Consider the following 19,949-nt stretch of genomic DNA (forward strand, 5'->3'; position numbering starts at 1 on the left):
AATATGTATGCAAAAAAATCAATTTAAGGGTTTATAACAACTGAACATATTTGCCTGTAATTAGCATATTTTAATTGTTTTTGAAGGAAGACAAGCAGAAAGTCACAAAATAGATTTGCATATTGGCAGCCGTTACATATAACTGAGTATAAAATCATCATATATGAAGTCCTGCATTGTATCATTACTTATTCTGTTGGACTGCTTATATTTTCCGTATCCAATAACCTGAAATGAGAGCACTCGGACGATGAGAAGTTTGCTACATAGATGGGAAACGGCCACCGTTTTACAATTGTTTGGTTTTGCGTGGGTAAGCAGTTGCTATTCAGGGGGCCGTTTTATCAACGTTCTACGACATGTCGCAGGCATGTTTTTGTCTTAGAGGTGTCGCAGACAGTTCGGTACCGTTTTATCAACGTTTGTCGTGGTCTACGACGTCGTAGAAAATGTCGCAGACTTACGACAACATACGTGCCGTCGTAGACGTCTTAGCGACGTCAGTCTATTGTATTCAATATGGCCGCATTGTTGCATTTGTACAATTGCCAAGGAAGGAGAAATGATAGACTGTTCCGTGAAAGGATAGGATTGGATCAGTTAAGAGATTTTGAGGTGATGTCTAGATACCGGTTAGACAGAGTGTCGATCGAAGCTTTGATAGGGCTACTCGCTGACGACTTGATGAAACCTACACGGAGATCGTGTTCAATAAGTGCAGAAATTCAGGTGAGCCCTCCTTTTAATTTTGATTACTGCGGTTCCGCTCACTTTACCAAATTATTATCCTTTGCGCTTCTTACATTTTCTTTGCGCCTGTAACCATCTACCTGTAACCCTACTGTATAAATCATGGCCTTGACCTTGAAAAATATAACAAACATTGAAAGCACAGAGTAATGTTTTCAATGTTTGTTTAGGATCTATAATGGACCCTACATCTATATCAATGTACCTGAGCTAATGAATAAAATGTTAACTCCTTAAAAAGCACAGGTTTTTTGTTACTTTCGCTGTAACCACATAGATCTACTGAGAAGACAGTCACTTTTATGGAAATAATTTAGCAGACAGGCAGAGGAATTGTCTATCAACCTGCAAGGCAGACCGATTTCACACAGGCTGGCATTTACCATAAGATAAGATAAAATATAAGTCTGATTTATGTCGTCAAGACAATTAATAAATTAATACAGTATAAGTATAACATACTGTAAGCTCTAACTGAGCCTTTTTAATTGACTACTGAGAGCACTAAAATATGAGCCGTGCCATGAGAAAACCAGCTAAGTGCTTTTGTGACTGTAATGGATCTGCACAGTCTGGTCAGGATCCATGCTGTTAGTGTTCAACTTGAGACAGTCAGCGAACAGCATTGCATCTGACCACAGGAGCCTGAAATTCTATCTATATAGGAGGGGTCATTTTTATATTTAGCCATTTTGGAGCATTATAGATAGAATTTCAGGCTCCTGTGATCTGACAAGACTGCGCGCATTCATCTTGTGGTGTGTGTCTACCAACTGAGCTAATCGGATATCATAGACATGTAATAGGAGCGGAAAAATGTGCAGCCCGATACAGGACTCGAACCTGCGACCTTCTGCTTGCAAGTCAGATGCTCTACCAACTGAGTTAATCGGACAACCGATATCATAGACAGATTATATACATTATATACACACTGCTGCAGGCTTTTTTATCATCCCATACAGTAGAATGCAACACAAGCTACAAAGCTCTTGTGCAACAAACCTGGTATCCAGTAACAGGTACTTATCTGTGCTTATTTTACCTCCTGTAGTAACCCTTTCATTGCCAAGTGCCGAGCAAGGTAGCTACCAGTACCTTTTTTCACGCCTTTGGTATGCCGGGGATCGAACCCCAGACCTCCAACATTCAAGGCATACACTTTACCACTATGCTCTAGAGGCAGTATATACATATGCAGCTCTGTAAATTATGTTGTAATGCCGTTATTTACTCTTGCCAGTGTCATATACATGATTGCAAAATAATTTATATTTCAGGTTCTTGTTACACTGAGATACCTGGCTAAAGGTAGCTTCTACTCGGAGGTAGCAGACCTTCATGGTGTAAGCAGGAGTAGTGTCTGCCATGCAGTCGAGTCAGTTGTCACAGCTATTAATGACAAATTAGACACCATAAGGTATTAAACCTTCTCATCTTTCAATTTAGGCAGCAGCATTTACAATTCATAGGGAGTTTCATGTTGCAGATCATGATCAGACTGTACAGATGTGTTTTGCTTGTGTCTGCCCATTTACTTGGACATTTAGATGCTGAGCAGTTTATCAGTGGCTGTCTAAATTTGTGTTACAACACAACCTTTTCTAAACCTTTTGACTGATTTCAACTGAATTTTACATGAAATTATGTCAACATAATGAGATATTTCAGCAAGCACAGTTCAAGGTTATACTTGTTTTGGTAAAGAGCTAGGCTTTTGTATAACAATAACAAACAATTGTTTGTAGAAATTAACATGACAACATTTTGAAGCTGATAAACTTGTATAGGTAATTGTACGTTTTTTTTTTTGGTTTTGTAGATTTCCCTTGGAAAGTCTGAATTGTACAAAGTACAGTTTCTACAACAAATGCGGGTTGCCAAATGTCATAGGAGCAATTGACGGAACACTTATTCCTATACAGGTATCATTCAGTCAATTTTATTGAACAATTTTTTCAGCACTTAATTTTTAATTTTATTTGATTGACAGTATGAATTGGTTTTCATATATTTTATTGAAAAAATGTCCTAATTATGCGTGTGTTTGTGCGTGTGTGTGTGTGTGTGTGTGAATTTATACTTGCGCTAGCATTTTAGAACCAACTCCACCTGACCCTGCTGAATTTTTACAATGAACTTATCAATTTCAGGGCAGTGGCAATTAAAAGTTTTGAATCATATTTTTAGCAATCAGTTAAGATCTTGATCTGATTGCATAGTGGACATGTATATCAGTTACTAGTATCAGTTCATTTGACAGACTGTCTGGAAGAATTTTCACAAAAAAGTAAGGACTTTTCTTGTCCTTTGTGAGTCCCACAAAATAGGAATAATATTCTGTAAATTAATGATTATTTATTAATAAAAATTGTGAAAATATTCAAAAGTATTAACATACTTTTGAAATGTAACTGCATGGATTTACAGGCTGATATTCATATGCAATGGTATCAAAACTGGAAATATTTGTCTCCATCATCAAGAGGATTGAATTATAATATTTAATATTGTACCACATTATGTATATTAAAGGCATTTCTTTTTCTTGCCAACACAGGCCCCAGCAGAAAATGAGGCAGCATATGTTTGTAGGAAGGGGTTTCATGCCATAAATATGCAAGCTGTTGTTGACAGTAATATGAGGTATGTGTATTATATTTGTTTCATTTACATTTCATTAAATTTCATTTCCAGTAATCAAATGTTTAAAACTATCCTGTGTTGATTGTTAGTTACACTTTTCCCACTTTTTACAATGTATTGTTAAGTTAAAGATGCTTTAATTTATTAATACTGTCTTTTAAGTTTAAACAATTTCTCTTTATTAAATGCTCTAGTTGATTGGTTGACTAGTCTATATTTATTTGTTAGACATATTACTACCATTTCATGGTATATTAAGTTAAATGTGCTTGATTACCAACCCAGTTACATGTATAATTTTCAGATTTCTGGATATTGTTGCAAGGTGGCCTGGATCTCAACATGATTCTTTCATCTTCAACAATTGTGGATTGAAGGTATTTTCAAAGGCATTCATTGCAAATCATACCTTTTTGTATGGTTATAATAAGCAGTATTTCAATTCTGCACAAGATTGTTGTACCCAGGCAGACATTTCCACAAACAGATAAGTTGGTCCATTTGTGTAACAGTCTGCTTTTTGCCTGGTGTGTCAATTATACTTTCATTTTTAAAATATACATAACACATCAATATATTTAGTATTTCATTTTTGTTATATAACAGAGGCATTAAGTCAGATGTAGAACTTTCTCTGGCACGCTTATAAGAGGAAGGATTATTAATTTCATGTGTGTACTTTTTCCAGGATGTTTTGGAGTCTGCTGATTTAGGATATCTCCTTGGAGACAGTGGTTATCCACTCAGGAGTTATCTTATGACACCAATCTTAAATCCTTCATCAGTCGCTGAAGTAAACTTTAACAATCATCACAGTTCTGGTCGTTCTGTTGTAGAAAAGGCTTTTGGGGTTCTTAAATCCAGATTCAGGTAATATATATACATGTAAATACCTAGTAAGTTCATAGCATATAAATGGTTGAAACATAAGTAATTTCAGCAGCTTCTTGTTTATATTCTTAACCTTGTCAGCATAGTGCAATAACATCATGATAAGTGTTAAAGAAAGAAACCTTGAACCCTTTTCTGCTAAGATTTGAGCTTTAATGTAATATTACTGTAGTAAGATATGACTTCCTTAAATAATTGTATATTAATTTTCAGAAAAAAAAAAGCTTATGTTATTTGTACATATGAGTAATTGTACCCCCGCTCCCGACAACAAAGTTGTAAGGGGGTGTATACTGGTTTCAGGTTGTCTGTCTGTCCGTAGACACAATCTTGTGAGCACCATCTCTCCTCATCCCCTTGACACAATTTAATGAAACTTCATACAAGTGACAAATAACAACAGTATTTGTGCATGGAGTATGATTGGTTCTTTAAAAAAAAAAATGCAGAGTTATGGGACTTTGGTTTTTGTTACTATACTATATACATAGACACAGTCTTGTGCACACCGTCTCTCCTCATCCCCATTAACACAATTTAATGAAACTTCACACAAGTGATCAGTAACAACAGTAGTTGTGCATGGGGCATGTTAGGTTCTTCCAGAAAAAAATGCAGAGTTATGGGACTCTGGTTTTTGTTACTATACTATATACTATATACATAGACACTGTCTTGTGCGCACCATCTCTCCTCATCCCCATTAACATAATTTAATGAAACTTCACACAAGTGATAAGTAACAACAGTAGGTGTGCATGGGGCATGTTAGGTTCCTTCAAGAACAAAAATTGCAGTGTTATGGCACTTTGTTTTTGTTAACATACTATGTACATACAGTCTGCATATGCAATCTTATGCGCGCCTAATCTTTCGAACCCTCACACACAATTTAATGAAATTTCACACAAGTGATCATTACCAACTCTAGTTGTGCATGGGGCATGTTTTGTTCTTTTAGATAAATATTCTGCATAGTTATGGCACTTGCTTTTTGTTACTATACTGTATACATACAGTCCACATAATTATGCAGGGGGGTGGGGGGGGGGCTGGGGGTACATTCTCATCTCCTTTAGTGATAGCTCTAGTTTTGTTTGACATACAAGTGCTTTCCTACTATTCTTTTCCAGTAAGCATAAGTCTCTAATATAGTAATAGTGATCTCTGATATTATCATGTTTCCAGGACTCGATCTCTAACCTGTGAATCGATTATATTCAAACTTGACAACTATGTTGGTTTCATTAATACACAGAAGTAAAACAAATATATCTATAGCCCATTGATTAACACTACTGTGAGTTAGTGTTGAGAGTGATAACTTTACACTGTGTTTTTTAAATTTAACAATTATTACATATTTACAGTATAATCATTTTTTTCTTACTTTGGTGTATTTCTTTGTTTCTTTCATATTGCAAAAATTTCCAATCTTAGTCAGAATCTTAGTCAGAAGCAACTGTCCAAGAATTCAGAAGTAAGCTGACTATTTCCTTTAGCTATTTTTAAAGTCACTAAGGACTTTAGATTTTTTACTCTGCTGAAGGCTTAGTTTCAATATAATATATACACCTGCCAATCTTGTAATTATATAACGACAACAAATAATTGTTGTAATTATATAAAGAAATTCATGTTTCTAACAGACCTGGTGTCAATTACTTTGAAATGTAATTAATTAAAAAAAAATAAAACTTTCTAATAGGTTTTCACCAGAGACTAAGTTTCACATCTTGGCAGCAGCTGCATACACATAGAATTATAATAGCCAGATATGATTTTGGCCATACAGGCTCCAAACTGTGATTTTTTGGTTAAGAAAGCAATCCAATTAAAACTAAAAGGTGTCAATTTTCATGAACCTTAACAAATTTGGATGCCTTTGTGGTCAGCCAGCAATGATAAAAATATTTATATGTTTTAGGCTAGCCCATAAAATACTCAATCATGTATAAAGTATATACTGCAGGTTTAGAACAATGCTTAGATTTTTTATATTGATCTGAATAATAATTAATAGATCTACTGATACTATAGATGCACTAATAATATACATGTTAGACTGCTTACCAGGGGATTCAATTCCTCATTAATCTACTGATATGTTAACATTATCAAATAATATTCAAACTTACACATTTTCTGGTGATTTAAACTTTGTGTGTACTGTACACGATCAGCGTTTCCTGTGTGTTTACACCTATATATAAAACCAATAACTTTACCTGTTTGCACGACTGTGTACTATGATTTAACTTCCATTATTTTGGTCCTTCACGGTTTTGATGTTTAGATTGCCCTAGAATAAACTATCTGAACGTCGAACTATTTTGGCTAGGGACAATTCGGACCATGTTTTCAAGTAAAAAAAAATCTTTTAATCGTATGAAAGGATTATATTATCAAGGAGTTAAAAGCGCCTCAACAAAGTAGGTCAACCACGTTTGTTTGTTTATAAACACTTGGGTGGGCGGGGTTAAACAACCATTTCCGATACTCACTTTTTAGTAGTTTCAGACCAAAACCTGGTCCTATCAACTGCTGTGTTGTCCGGGCTAAACTTTTTCCCCAATTTCTCATTCCCGGTAACCTCCTCCACCAACAAAATAACCTCCCCTTCGCTCCACTTCGATTTTTAGTGACCTTATCGTCTGACATTTTGTGATAGACAACAATTTGACGTCACCGGAAATGTATACACAGACTGTGACTCGCGTGATTTATTGTCTACGACAAAGACTGCGACATTGTAGCGACATCGATCCTACGACACCTTTAGTAAAACGGTCGTAAGACAAAGTCGCAGAATAACGTCTGCGACCAATTTTTGTCGTTACCTGCGACACTTTGATAAAACGGCCCCCAGCTGTTTTAAATCTATATTGTTTACTTTTCTGTGATATTGTAAAAAATAATAAACTTCGTTTAATTGCAACGGTATGAGAGAAATCCGGAAAACAGAATTATAGTTACTTAGAAGAACATTATTTCTGCCAGTTTTCTCATATTATCAGCTTCCGGAAGCAAATGTGAAAGTTATATTATATCAATTTATGAACATATACCATCAAATTACCTAGAATTGTAATAATAGCTTGTATTCTAATTCAGCAGGCACACGACGTCATTTCAACGTTGATATATGGTTGTATTTAGGTCATGACATAAAACGTTAGTCCAACGATTCAAAATCAACGTTGAGAATTTGTCGAAAATTGACGTTGTTTAAAAGTTGAAATAAGGCTGATCTTTTGAAATCATGACCTTGGTTCAACGCTGAAAAATCGTTGATATCTGACCGAAGAAATATAATTAATAATTAATTAATTTAATTAATAATTAAACTACAGTCTGGTTGATTTTTTATAGTTTGAAACAATAAATAAATCAAATGACATCTACAAACAACTATACATGTGTAAGAAATCTACGCCGCAATTACGCCGCAATTATGTACATGTATTAGTTGACGAACAGGACGTTTGCGCATGCTCGGGTCGTCTGCGCATGTCCAAAACAAATCTGTCATTTAGGATAAATTCGAATTGTCGAGAAACAAGGAAAATATATTTGCGTACATAAAGTTTGTTTACTTGTGTACTTTATAAAATTTCTATGAAATAAAGCAAAGTGAACTGGTGGATGTCAGATTTTACTTTGTTTTGTAACAACGAAACTTGTACAACAGTTACTGCCAGTTTAACAAATTTGAAACAACGTCAGGATTTCATTCATATTTCAACAATCAACGTTGAAATATGGCTGAAATCCTGACGATGTTTCAACGTTGAAATTTCAACGTCATTTCAGTTTTCAGATCCGACTATATAACGTAGAAGTCTGACGTTGTTTCAACGTTGTTGTGCCCGATGGGAAGCTGTATTTCCTGTGAGGATAATGGGTTCAGATCTTACTTAATTTTACTTGATACCATTCCTTATTTGTTCAGATCTCCAAGCCAGTTAGGCAAAAAATATGAAGAGACTGTTTTGGGATTGATATTTTTATGAAGAGGTGTGATAAAGCTAAGCCATCTGCAGTCGAATGCGATATTATTATATTCATATATTTTTGGTGGATATTACAAGTCTAATATATGGCGCATGATATACAACAAAAAGTCATATATATGTGTGTGTATGTAAATGGGGACTGTACACAAAACTGTTCTATATTTTTCTTTCCTTTTTCATACAGATTTAAGAAAGTCAATTCATCTCTTGAAATACATGACAAGAAAGCAATTTAATGCGGCATTTTCAGTTATAGAAAAAGTCGTCTCATAAGGACATATTCGTTCTAGAATAATCTAATTGGCGTTCCTAGTCTGTAATAAGCAAGCAAATCTTTCAAAGGTGTAAACCATTTGAAAACCTTAAAAATTTCAAACGCTAAGCAAAATTTACAACTAAGATATATTCTGGCATTATTCTATACCAGCTCCTATTTTTGTTGTCTCAATGCCGAATATATAGCAAACAGAAGAAAATTAAAGATTTGAGAAAGCAGCCTTAAGGTAGTGGACCCGTAATGACACTCGGCAATTTCCGTGTTATTACGTATTCGGCATTCTTCGGCAACGCGCACAAAACTTTCCGTAAAACCGGAAACTGCCGTTATCGCATACGTATAATGCGCAATTTGCCAATTGCCATGGCGTGGTCACGACCTTCAACAGCATTAAAAAGTTAAAGGTATTGCTAGTTATTTGATTTTAGAGTAAGTAATTTACTCGTTATGTACAGAAATAGCAAGCACCATGACTACTTGAACATTTTAACATCACTGGCTTTCAGAATTATCATATGTTCAGTGTTTACAAAATATGCGAAAGTCACTAAACCGCTCTAAAAAGTGGACGAACATAAAATTCGTGTTCAAAAGTATATGGATATAAGAAGCAATCAATAAAAAAAAGTATCAGATAGCAAAATATGTACTCCGTGCTTCTAAGCTGCTTATACACATTATTGGTTCAAGTTACACATGTGCTATATTGTACAGGCATCTGTCGGTACACCATATATTTAATTTAATTAGTTCTGCACGTTTGATAAACCGGAAGTGATGGCGTAACGTCATTTATCCGGAAAACGTAGAATAAAGCCTGGATTCGGCGTACAGTAATGAAAATCATTTTATGAATAAATGGCAACCCGTGAGTAATTTTATTACAATGGCACTATTTTTATATTTCTAAAGTCAAAATATAATATCAAAACATATGACACGTTAAATAATTCAAAATTATGTCTAAAAGTTAGCGAAAAATGTCCAGTTCACTTTAATCATGGTAAAATATGTCAAAAATAAGCACACGGACCTATAAATGTTATTGCAACATATTATATGCCATGTGTTTATTTACAACTGTGAGAAGTTTCATCAAAATCTACATTGTAAAAAAAAATATTCACAAAAATGTTATGAAAGTTATGATTTTCCCATAGACTCCCATTATGAAATATTGCTTAAAGTCCACATTTTTCAGATCAGTCTAACAAAAAATCAAGAACACGACCCTATCTTTATTATTTGCTGAATTTTCAAAGTATATTCTGAAGTTTTGAAAAATTAGAGTTTTATCAATTTCTACATTGTAGAAAAAATTTCAATCCAAACGTGCAGAACTACCTTAAAACAGAAATTTTGTAAAATACGGAAATAAAAACATCGCAACATCCATATACTTTCAATAATTTTATTATTGTGCAAATTATTTGTCACTGATCGAAAAATGTTTGTTTCTAAACTATGTATACTGTTTGTATTATAGTCAATTACAAATCGTCTGATCATCTACATCATATTCAGGTAAAAGATAAAAGCTATATAAATCAGTCACAACTTTGAAGTTTAAGACTTATTCTACTTGATTTACCACGAAGATTAGTCATTTGACAATAGGTGACACTTTAATTTAAACAAAACATATATTTCTAAACTTGAAAACGCAATCTCCTTGCCGGTGGAGGGATCACTCGGACTTTGAAATATAGAAAATGACAAATGCTGTAAAAACAAGACTCATAACGCATGTTTATTTCACATTTTTAAAAGAACAAATCATATTAGGTATTAATTTGATAAAGTAAATGTTAGCTATTTTTAATGTGCAATGTATGTGTTTTATAAATGATAATTAACTTTTAGGATATCAAAAATGTTTCTTCTTTCATGGTCACTCATTTTCATCTAAGTTGGATAATTGATATGACAAAGGGAAACATATTTATTTGGACGTTTGCATATTTGCTGTTTTGTTCATAATAGCTTTCTACAACAGTGCCTTTATTATGTGGTCTTTTTCCAAAATTGCTTTATTTTGGTACGTTGATTTCCTATAAACAAGACATTCTTTATTTGATGCTCTGTCTTGCCAATAAAAGTGAAATGATTGCCCACTGGACAAATCTGTTGTAAAGAAACTTAATACATGTGTTGTGAAAAGTATAAAATTCAACGTTTCACATTGAAAATGTAAATGAACAGAATATTAGACAACATAAATCTTCATTCAGATCATTCACGTTTTGTCAGGTGTGATCAAAAAAGGGAGACAATTAGGTACTAAAATGTTGATTAGACATAAAAGAGTTGTTCCCCAGCAAACGTTCGTCACGCTGCTCGATATCCGCCGATGCGACGTTAACCCCACCCCCACCACCACCCCCTCTCCCCACCCCTAAAATCTTTGTTGAAATCATTTACTGTGGACTGTTTTTCGCGTCATTTTTAATTCATAATGCGCAAATGGTCATATTTGCCATTTACTTTTTTGTTAGACCTGTTCTTTTATTGAAAATTGGCCTCAATATAAAAATGTAATTACAAAAACATTCTTTTATATAAGAATGAAAGTATACAATGAAATTGAGTGAAAAGGCCAAATGCTGCCCGTGGAAGTAAACATAATAAAAATGTCTACCATCTAAATTTTCAAGTAATCGGATTTAGGATAAGATAATACGAGATATTACAGCCATGGTCTTCATCAAACAGATCTGTATATCGTATTACCTGCGGAAATTCTAAAACTCCCAACTTAAAACATAGCCATATAGATATATAGTAAAGTGCGGAACATCATAAATCCCGCCGATTCAATACAGATATTATAGTATAGTATTTTCGGAGAGTCAGATATTCCCGAGGTTTCGCACTTACCAACAATACATAGCCTCCACACTACAGAAACTATGGAAAGCCAGAGAGGACCTCCGTAGATTCAATATAAGTTATATAATAAATGCGGAAAATGTCGAGCTTCCGCAACCCCGAACATAACCCCTGCGTTTTCAATATAGTTACATAGCAAGTGCTGAAATTCTCCTGCAACCCCGAAGGTAGCCCCCGCGTTTTCAATAGACTTATATGGTACTTTCCGAACGCAGTTAAAAAACCCGAAGCCATTTTAATATACAATAAACTCGGAGCCTGCTAACTTATATCGCAAGTTAGTTTCCAACCAGTCAGAGCAATGTGCGGAGTTGCGGAAAAGTTTTAATTGGATCGGCCGATAGGCAGGAAGTTGACTCTGCGCATGCGTATGAAGTCCAGTGAACAATTCAAGAAGAGTGTGAATAAAATCAGCAAAAAAGATGGATCATTGATTCCCGGTCTATACTCTACGGGCATTTATATGCTTCATTGTGTCTGATAGCCTAAGGGCGGATTGACCGTAATTAAACTTAAACACTGACTGATTGATCATTGATTCATTGGGTACGTACATACCTAGATCACTGGATCGCTTGAAGGGGGAACACGGCCCCTTTTAGGTGCCACTAGAACTAAAATAAGAAAAAAACTTAAAACGACTTCGTCTCATGAACTGCTAGATATATCTTCATCATACTTGGTCTATAACATTATTTTAGGGTCCTCCTCAAAGTTTGTTCAAATGGGGGCACTTGGTCCCTTTTAGGGGCCACTAAAGTTTAAAATAGAAATACCTTTCAAAGACTTCTTTTCATTAACCGCTTGGTAGATCTTCATCACTCTTGGTTTGTAGCATCATTATAAGGTCCTTTCCAAAAGTGTTCAAATGACGGCAGTTGGGACGCTTATAGGAGCCGATCGAGCTAACATTAGAAATACCTTTAATCGACTTCTCGTGTACTGCTTGATGGATCTCTTTAATTATTAAATAGAGGATATTTGTTTGTTTGCAGTGAGATATCGAAATATATCATCACCGATAAGGGAGACAATTGAATATTTTCACGAAGGCGAAGCCTGAGTGAAAATATCAGAATTGTCTCCCTTATCGGTGATGATATATTTCGATATCTCACTGCAAACAAACAAATTTTCTTTTTATTTTATGCTAGTTTGTGAAGATCAACGAATTTTCTGTTTATTACGTGCATAAATGTTCATATAAATCCAATATTGCATGACGAAATTCGGATTTATTTAAGCTACCGTGTTACATATGATACAACCGCTAAATTACCATGGACACTTAGGCACATTAATATCGAATATTGGTGATTAGGTTTATTAAATCAACACGACGCCATTTTGTTTTTAAAAACAAAAACTGCATTTAAATATTTTGTGTAAAAATACACAATCCGCAGAGACATTGACAAATGCGCGTAGTTAAGTGGAAGCAAATTTAAAACTTTTCGGGTCAATCCGTCAGTTCGTAGAATAACCGGAAGCTTGCTTTGTTTACCAAAACACACACTGAAGGTCAGATTAAAAAACAACACGAAAAATCTAAACAACTGATGAATATGCGTAAGTCCTTGGAAAATCAAGCTGCAGAATTAAATATCATCATAGATTAAATAGAAATAACTAGGAAATGTTGATCTAGGAGCTGCATAGCATAACAAAATGGATGGAAGTTTGAACACAACTGGCTGGGCTTGGAGTTGGAGTGGGAAAGTACTTCGACGAAAATGCTGGCATATTACGTAAGGTTGAGTTGATGTCTTGTGATAACTAACTAAGACAACAACCAGCTAAATGTGCTGTCGCCAGTAATATCTACCACACGATAGTGAACCAATGGAAAAAAGTAGAGGAAACACACGTATATCTGTAGCTACATGAATGGCAAGGCCTAGCAACCAAGCTGACAAAGGTAACATTATTTCTTTTGCAAATTTAATTATATAGCTAGCCTGTTCTATATAGGATTGTCTAGCAGTTCATGACTCGTGTATGGCTTGAGTATTAGTATAATCCAGTAATTTTAAAGGCAGCAAAGGGAGGTAATTAAAGAATATATTTCAAGGGAGATAATTTATCTGGAAAAAAAAGAAGTTCGGCACTGTGAGTGATTTCGATTTATATCTCACTGCTATTTTCCAGTATTTCACCAATAAGCATAAAATAAATAGTTATAGCGGATGCATACAAAAGATAATCTCTTTTGTCCAGAAAGCATGAAAATTTTTATTAAAGTTTTTGAAGTATGCTAAATCCAAAATAAGGAGACATACGTTTAGTTCACCTATTATATAGACTAAGTAAGAAATATCAAAATATCAATGGTACAACATTTATTTGATTACATTTTGTAAAGCCTTTACAAGATATATAGAAGGCACAGACAAATTGTGTAAATGAAGCCCCAAAGAGAGAATATTTATCATTTGTGTCCTTTATACCGGTACTTTATTAAAATAGATGATCAAATTTGATATATACATGTTATTTTGTTCTGTTCCTTTATAGTTGCACATTGAGACTGAACTGCTTTGGGTTTTGGCCTGATTCTTCTGGTTGCTGTACATTGTACATTTGTGTATGGTTCGTTAGATTTTACACTGATTAACATGAACATTTCTATGTCTTACACATTGCGCCTTTTTTAACATTACGGTGTTTCGGAATCAACTGTTCAATATTACATTTATTTACACTGTCCTGAACCTTTAAGAACGTGTTGGCGTTTCAAAATGAAATTCGCCGCATATGGTTAAGCTATTTAAACTTTCGAGTCAAGTTTGCCACCGACTATTCCAACAGGATGCTCAATAATGAACCTATTTTGGTTTTTATTTTCTTATATGTCTTAATGTTTGTCTTTGTGTTTCAGTCTGGATATCTGTCATAATTATTTCTAACACTGTAATGGGTTTCGATTTAAGGAGGTTGCATTCTTTATTCTATTTTTTCTATTAGATTTTTCTCCTTTTTCTATTTACTGACTTACATAACGATGATGCGGTGCCTAATAGATCAATGTATTTTTAAGACATTTAGAAGTCTTTATATGTTACAACCTAAGATGCAACTGACAAACGTTTATACACTGATATTAGATGAGGCAGAGCCATAAATAGATAAAGGGGTGTCTTCTTACATACAGAGACACTTTCAAAACAGGATAATGCATGAAAGAAGCTAGGCTCCGAACAAAGATGCATGTAATTCTTAATTAAATGCCTAACTGTAAAATTTCCAGAGAAAATTTATCTCAGAGTGTCAACTTTCATGTAAATTACTATCGAGACCAAGGACAAAGTATGATGTAACCAAGTGTTAGGTGACCTTATGCTTTAAATCAGTTTATCAGCAGGTTGGATGAATCTACTTTTAACGCATTTTACACATCAAACACTATTATGATAATAAAGTATTGTAAATTCTACAATGAACGGTTACTTTTATTGCCGTATAGGAGTGTTGAACAAGTGAATTTGTATTAGACAGTTTCGTATTCGACAACGAGTTATGAAAATAATGATTTTAGTACACTCCATTCAGATTTATATGAAACATCCTTCAATTTGTTCAAAGTACGTAATATTATGTTGTTTAAGGCACGGACATGTTTGAAATTTTTGGCATAATTTGTTAGTCTTTTTCGTATTTTATATTTATGAAATATTAAAAAGATGTTCTAAAGTTATGCACGTTTAAGGAAAATTTGTTTTTGTTATGGTTTTAAGGTTGATGTACAATGTGATTCGAAATCAACCCCCATGTGAATTTTAATTTATACCTCACAAACCATTACTATACTTCATTGTTCAAAAGAAGTAGTACAAAATTCCTACCAAGGTTAGCTTCTTTGGAAATGTAAATTTTGTCTTACAGCACGTGGGCTTCGACTGTCCATGTTCTATTTTTAAAATATAAAACATTTATTTTTCAAAAGTATTTCTTCTTCAACTTTTATACAACGTACCCATATGTCAAATGATGTTACATAATTCGCGTTTTCACGTAAATATAAACATTTATATAAATTTCTTTCCATCTGTTCTGAAACTGTCCTCCATAAAAGGGCAAATAAATATTGACAGAATATATTAAGTCAACATCTTTTATGAAACGTATCATGTAAAACAATTCTGCTCGAGAAATGTGAGCTTAATATATATCTGAGTGCTCTTAAGGATATAACAATAATTTTGTGTCATCCCTATTACTTTGAAACAATAGTAATTTAACAACTGGTAAATAATATTTATCTATAAACTACATGTTGCATTTCGTTAAATACTGTGTTTCCTTTTCTACTTTATGATATATTCATAGATTGAATTGCTGATTGCCTGCAAATTAACACCACGTAAGTTACAAATGAAGCAGACACTACTTAACATAGAGATATTCAACGGGTTTGAGTTGCTGTTACATTAACATTGACATCAAAAGGAAGAAATCTTATCAAAATTGTAAATACATCATCATATTCAGAAGTCGAGAATACCGAGATATGTGCAAATGAGCCATTTTTTTTTGTAACCAAAATTGACAACTTTAGTGAGTTTTACTTTTTTGCGAACTATAAGCGATAGTACTCATTTAAAACAAAACTGTAACAGGGTCAGTTTTCTATTAGTCTAAGGGAGAAAACTTAATTTTGGCAAAGGAGACAACTCCGTCAACCTTGTATCTCTAATCTGCCCAGAGTTGCCTGTTTGTCACGGTTGGTGATTTTCAGTTGACCTGAGACCTTTTTGAAAACAAAAAACAAAACAAAAAACCTGGACAGTCATAGAAAACATAATGAAATGAACTTATCATGTCATTTAAAGTTTCAAAATAACAAGATAATATATGGTGTACTAGATCCAGACCCCTGCCTGCCTTTATACTGAGGTCGTAATAAGAGGTCAGAACTTGTTTTTAATTTGCAGAGATTGAATCATTTTATGGTTTATATGTACATCTATTTGTGAACATTCTGTAGCTGTTTTACTGAAAATGCAATAAGCATACATAGTTTATGTAAATATAATCATGACGCGAACTATTTGTTGCTTTATCAAAAACGGCTAGCACACTATGCTGATGTTAGTTTATCTTCAGCTTGTTTCGATATCTTATTGTTGATATGTACCTTCCATTGTTAAACACTTTATTGCTGCTTTTTTTAGGAGTTTTTATACCCAAACAAAATTGATGCGAGTAAGCGTAACCATGGTGAACACTATTTGTTGCTCTTGGATTATAATTTGTTGTAAGCTATATCATTTTATTGTGAAAATGTTAAACACCACTTTGTTGTTCTTACATACTTTTGTTTATTTTACAATACTTGTTTGGCACTGTCTTGTTGATCGGATGATGAAATTGTTAAAACTACTATGTTGATGTAATTATACTTTTGTTACAGACGTATTATTGTAATTACAATCATACAATTGTTAAAGGAATTTTGTTGTTAATTCAGTGGCGTAGCTTCTATAAGACACTGCAGGCCCGGGCCTGCAGATTATCCAAGAAAGTGAAAAAAGGCCAAATATACAATAAAAATCGAAGGGTAAGGGGGGTTAGGCTGTAGGAGGTAATGAGTCAGTCGCTAACGGGAGCGTACCTGGATGATTTTGAACTGTATGCTAGATATGAGCAGCATAGTTACGAACGAAGCAGCGATGCTGCGAGTATGATGCAGGTGAGGGAGGGGGTCTCCATCTCCCAGAAAATTGAGATTTAGTGAATGTTTTAGGCAAGAGATGCGTTCTCTTGCTATATTGCTATATTCCAGCGTTAATCTATTTTGTTCGTCACATTTGTACTACATATTACGGAGGTAATCATTTAAAATCAAAGTTTAGCACACCGCTCATGCTTAATGGCAGGGATCGTGACATTGTCTAAAAGAAAACCTTCAACTCGAGCAGCCCAGGATATTTTGAGGAATACAACCATTTTTCGTATACTTTATTTACAATTAAAAGTCCTATTAACTTGACAATGAAATTGTGTATCGCTCTAGCACGGCTTAGACTTAGAACGTTGAAGAATCAGAGTTCTACACAATATACTCCCTGTTTTCGTACATTAGACATCAATAGTAACAGTAGATATATGGTTATGTTTCAAAATATGTGTGTCACTAAAACACTGTGTCATTCTATGATATTTTTTATTATACAACTGCCAAGACCAGCTTACGCCAAAGGGGCCTAACACTATGGCAGTTTTGGTAACTGCATCTAACTGCTACACACGTAAAAATATCGAATATTTTGGTAAGTTTTTGATACCTCGCACTTTAAAGGTATACTAGGTTTTTTTTTAATTTTTGTTGTAATCGTATTTGAAATCTTCGTCAGTGTTTAATTTAATGCATTGCGTCTGCATCAACATTTTGACACGTTTTTGATTAATGTATCTATGCACACACTGCAAATGTTTCAAGTTTCCTCATGGGAAACTTAACATTTTTTAGTCAGATTAAACATCTAATTTTGGCAAATGCAAATTTAAACTGTGCGAATTGCTAAAAGTATTTCTGTATTCAGATCTGGATATAGATTGATAGATGTTATTGCAACCATGAATAAAGTCTTCGATATCACGTAAGTACTCACGTTTTTCTTACTCGAGATAACGGATGAATATAATTTTTATCCTCCCACTGCTCTGTTTTATTGCATCTTATTGATACTTGAATAGCAGTCAGGCGGGTGATTCTTTGTGCAAACAAATTCCGACATGCCCAAATTGAGTATACCGAGGTTCAATGGGCAAAGTGATATGTAGGTATGTTTGTAGAAAACGAGCGCTCGGTAGTTGCCGTAGAAACTTGCATGCACAACAGAATCTCGCTTTTGACTAAGTATCGCAACTAGGGGTTTGTGGCAAAATGTTTCGCCTGAAGTGGTGGTCTAAATCTAAAACATACAAACATCCAGTTTATATACATGTACCGGTATGCTGAGATTTAGCGTCAATTAAATATAAATCATTTGCTTAACTTTTTGTTATAGCAGCAAATATTTATACTGTGTTTAGCTATAAATGCATTACGTCTTATTTTAAACCTAGGGCATATGGTACTGTTAATACAGATAAACCTGTTACTTTATGTTTACCTAAACTATATGTAGTAACTGTTCATATTTTCAAATATGAAACTCAGACCTAGTATACCTCTGAGACATAGTCTTTAGTATCCGCTTGTATCTTTGTATGTTCGAAACCTCGCACGAGGTTGGCTTTCTGAACAATTTGTGGCTTTATCCAGGTACCAGTTCATGCCTAAAAATATGTCCGAAGGAGACATCCGGGGTCTTCCTCCCAACATTAAACACTGTTAAAAGCTGAATAGTTCTTTTGAGACATAAACACGTACTTATAAAAATTACAGTTGATGATTTTATACTAAACCTCTGAAACTGTTTAGGGTTTATCTACATAATGGTTTTCTATGGCATTAAAACACTTGCTTTACTTTCATTTTTCGTTTGTTTCAACTTAAGTTTGTCACTTAGGCAGACAGAATTTTTGGTTCTTGTGGCACATATCTATGCGAAATGTCTTCTACATGTATAGAAAACTTCAACTAAACGGATGCACAATATACACATATGTACTTAAGATCCAGGCCCGTAGCCAGAGGCAAATTTTAACCGAGGCAGTCTAGGGGGGGGGTCCGGGGGCATGTCCCCCGGGAATTTTTTTCTCTAGGTCGTCTATGGTGCATTCTGGAGGGTCCTGCGACCATGTTTTACTACTTTAAATTTGGTGTTTTAATGTAGTTTTGTACTGACTTTTTTTATGTTTTTATGATAAAATGACAGAAAATAATCCGGAAATAAGGTATATTGGGACATGTAACAATGTAAAACTAGCTTTATTGAACTACAGTTCATGTATCAACAACTGTCTACTAATGTTTTCGCATTATTCAAGATGCAAAGGCAAAGAAATTCTTCTGTTCCCCGATTAATATTTCATTTTTGTCCAGGTCAATGTCTTTGTTGATGTACATTAGTGCTAACCCATTCAAGCGAATATTTTTCATCGACGAACTGGTCCATGTTTTTAGCCTTCGGAGAGCACTAAAGCTACGTTCACACGAACATGAGCCAACAGGTAAACTTAAAATTAACTGGAATATGGTACAAATGTTAGGGAAATAGCTTTGGTCACATCTGTCAAATCCATCTTGAAGAGACATAGGTTTCATAATGTTTTCATTATACCGTTTCCACCTTATTATTTCAGTTTCAAACTGACTGGTCATCGGAAGATCATTTTCAAATGTTTGTTTTATTTTGTCAATTGAGGAATCAGTTAATTTGTCATGATTTCCGGGTAGTAGATAAGTTCCCTGTAAAACATCCCCAAGTTGCTCTGGAAATCGAGAAGAAAGATGCAGTATCACGTGATCTAAAAACGGCTTTAAATGTAATATTAACATTTACATGATGTTTAAATATAGAAACAAACAGGTG

The 19,949-nt window shown here is 34.2% G+C and overlaps 1 protein-coding gene across 1 annotated transcript; it reads left to right on the forward strand.

Annotated features, from left to right (window-relative positions):
• The first annotated feature begins 334 nt into the window (after positions 1-334).
• LOC123535016 (putative nuclease HARBI1) lies at positions 335-4,292 on the forward strand. Its single transcript, XM_053551349.1, has 6 exons — positions 335-729; positions 2,031-2,170; positions 2,573-2,675; positions 3,311-3,396; positions 3,701-3,773; positions 4,085-4,292. The coding sequence occupies exons 1-6, from the start codon at positions 520-522 to the stop codon at positions 4,268-4,270; spliced, it is 798 nt and encodes a 265-aa protein (XP_053407324.1). The 5' UTR covers positions 335-519; the 3' UTR covers positions 4,271-4,292.
• The last annotated feature ends 15,657 nt before the right edge of the window (positions 4,293-19,949 follow it).

This window comes from Mercenaria mercenaria, chromosome 9 (assembly GCF_021730395.1).
Source record: "Mercenaria mercenaria strain notata chromosome 9, MADL_Memer_1, whole genome shotgun sequence".
In the NCBI taxonomy this organism is placed as follows: domain Eukaryota; kingdom Metazoa; phylum Mollusca; class Bivalvia; order Venerida; family Veneridae; genus Mercenaria; species Mercenaria mercenaria.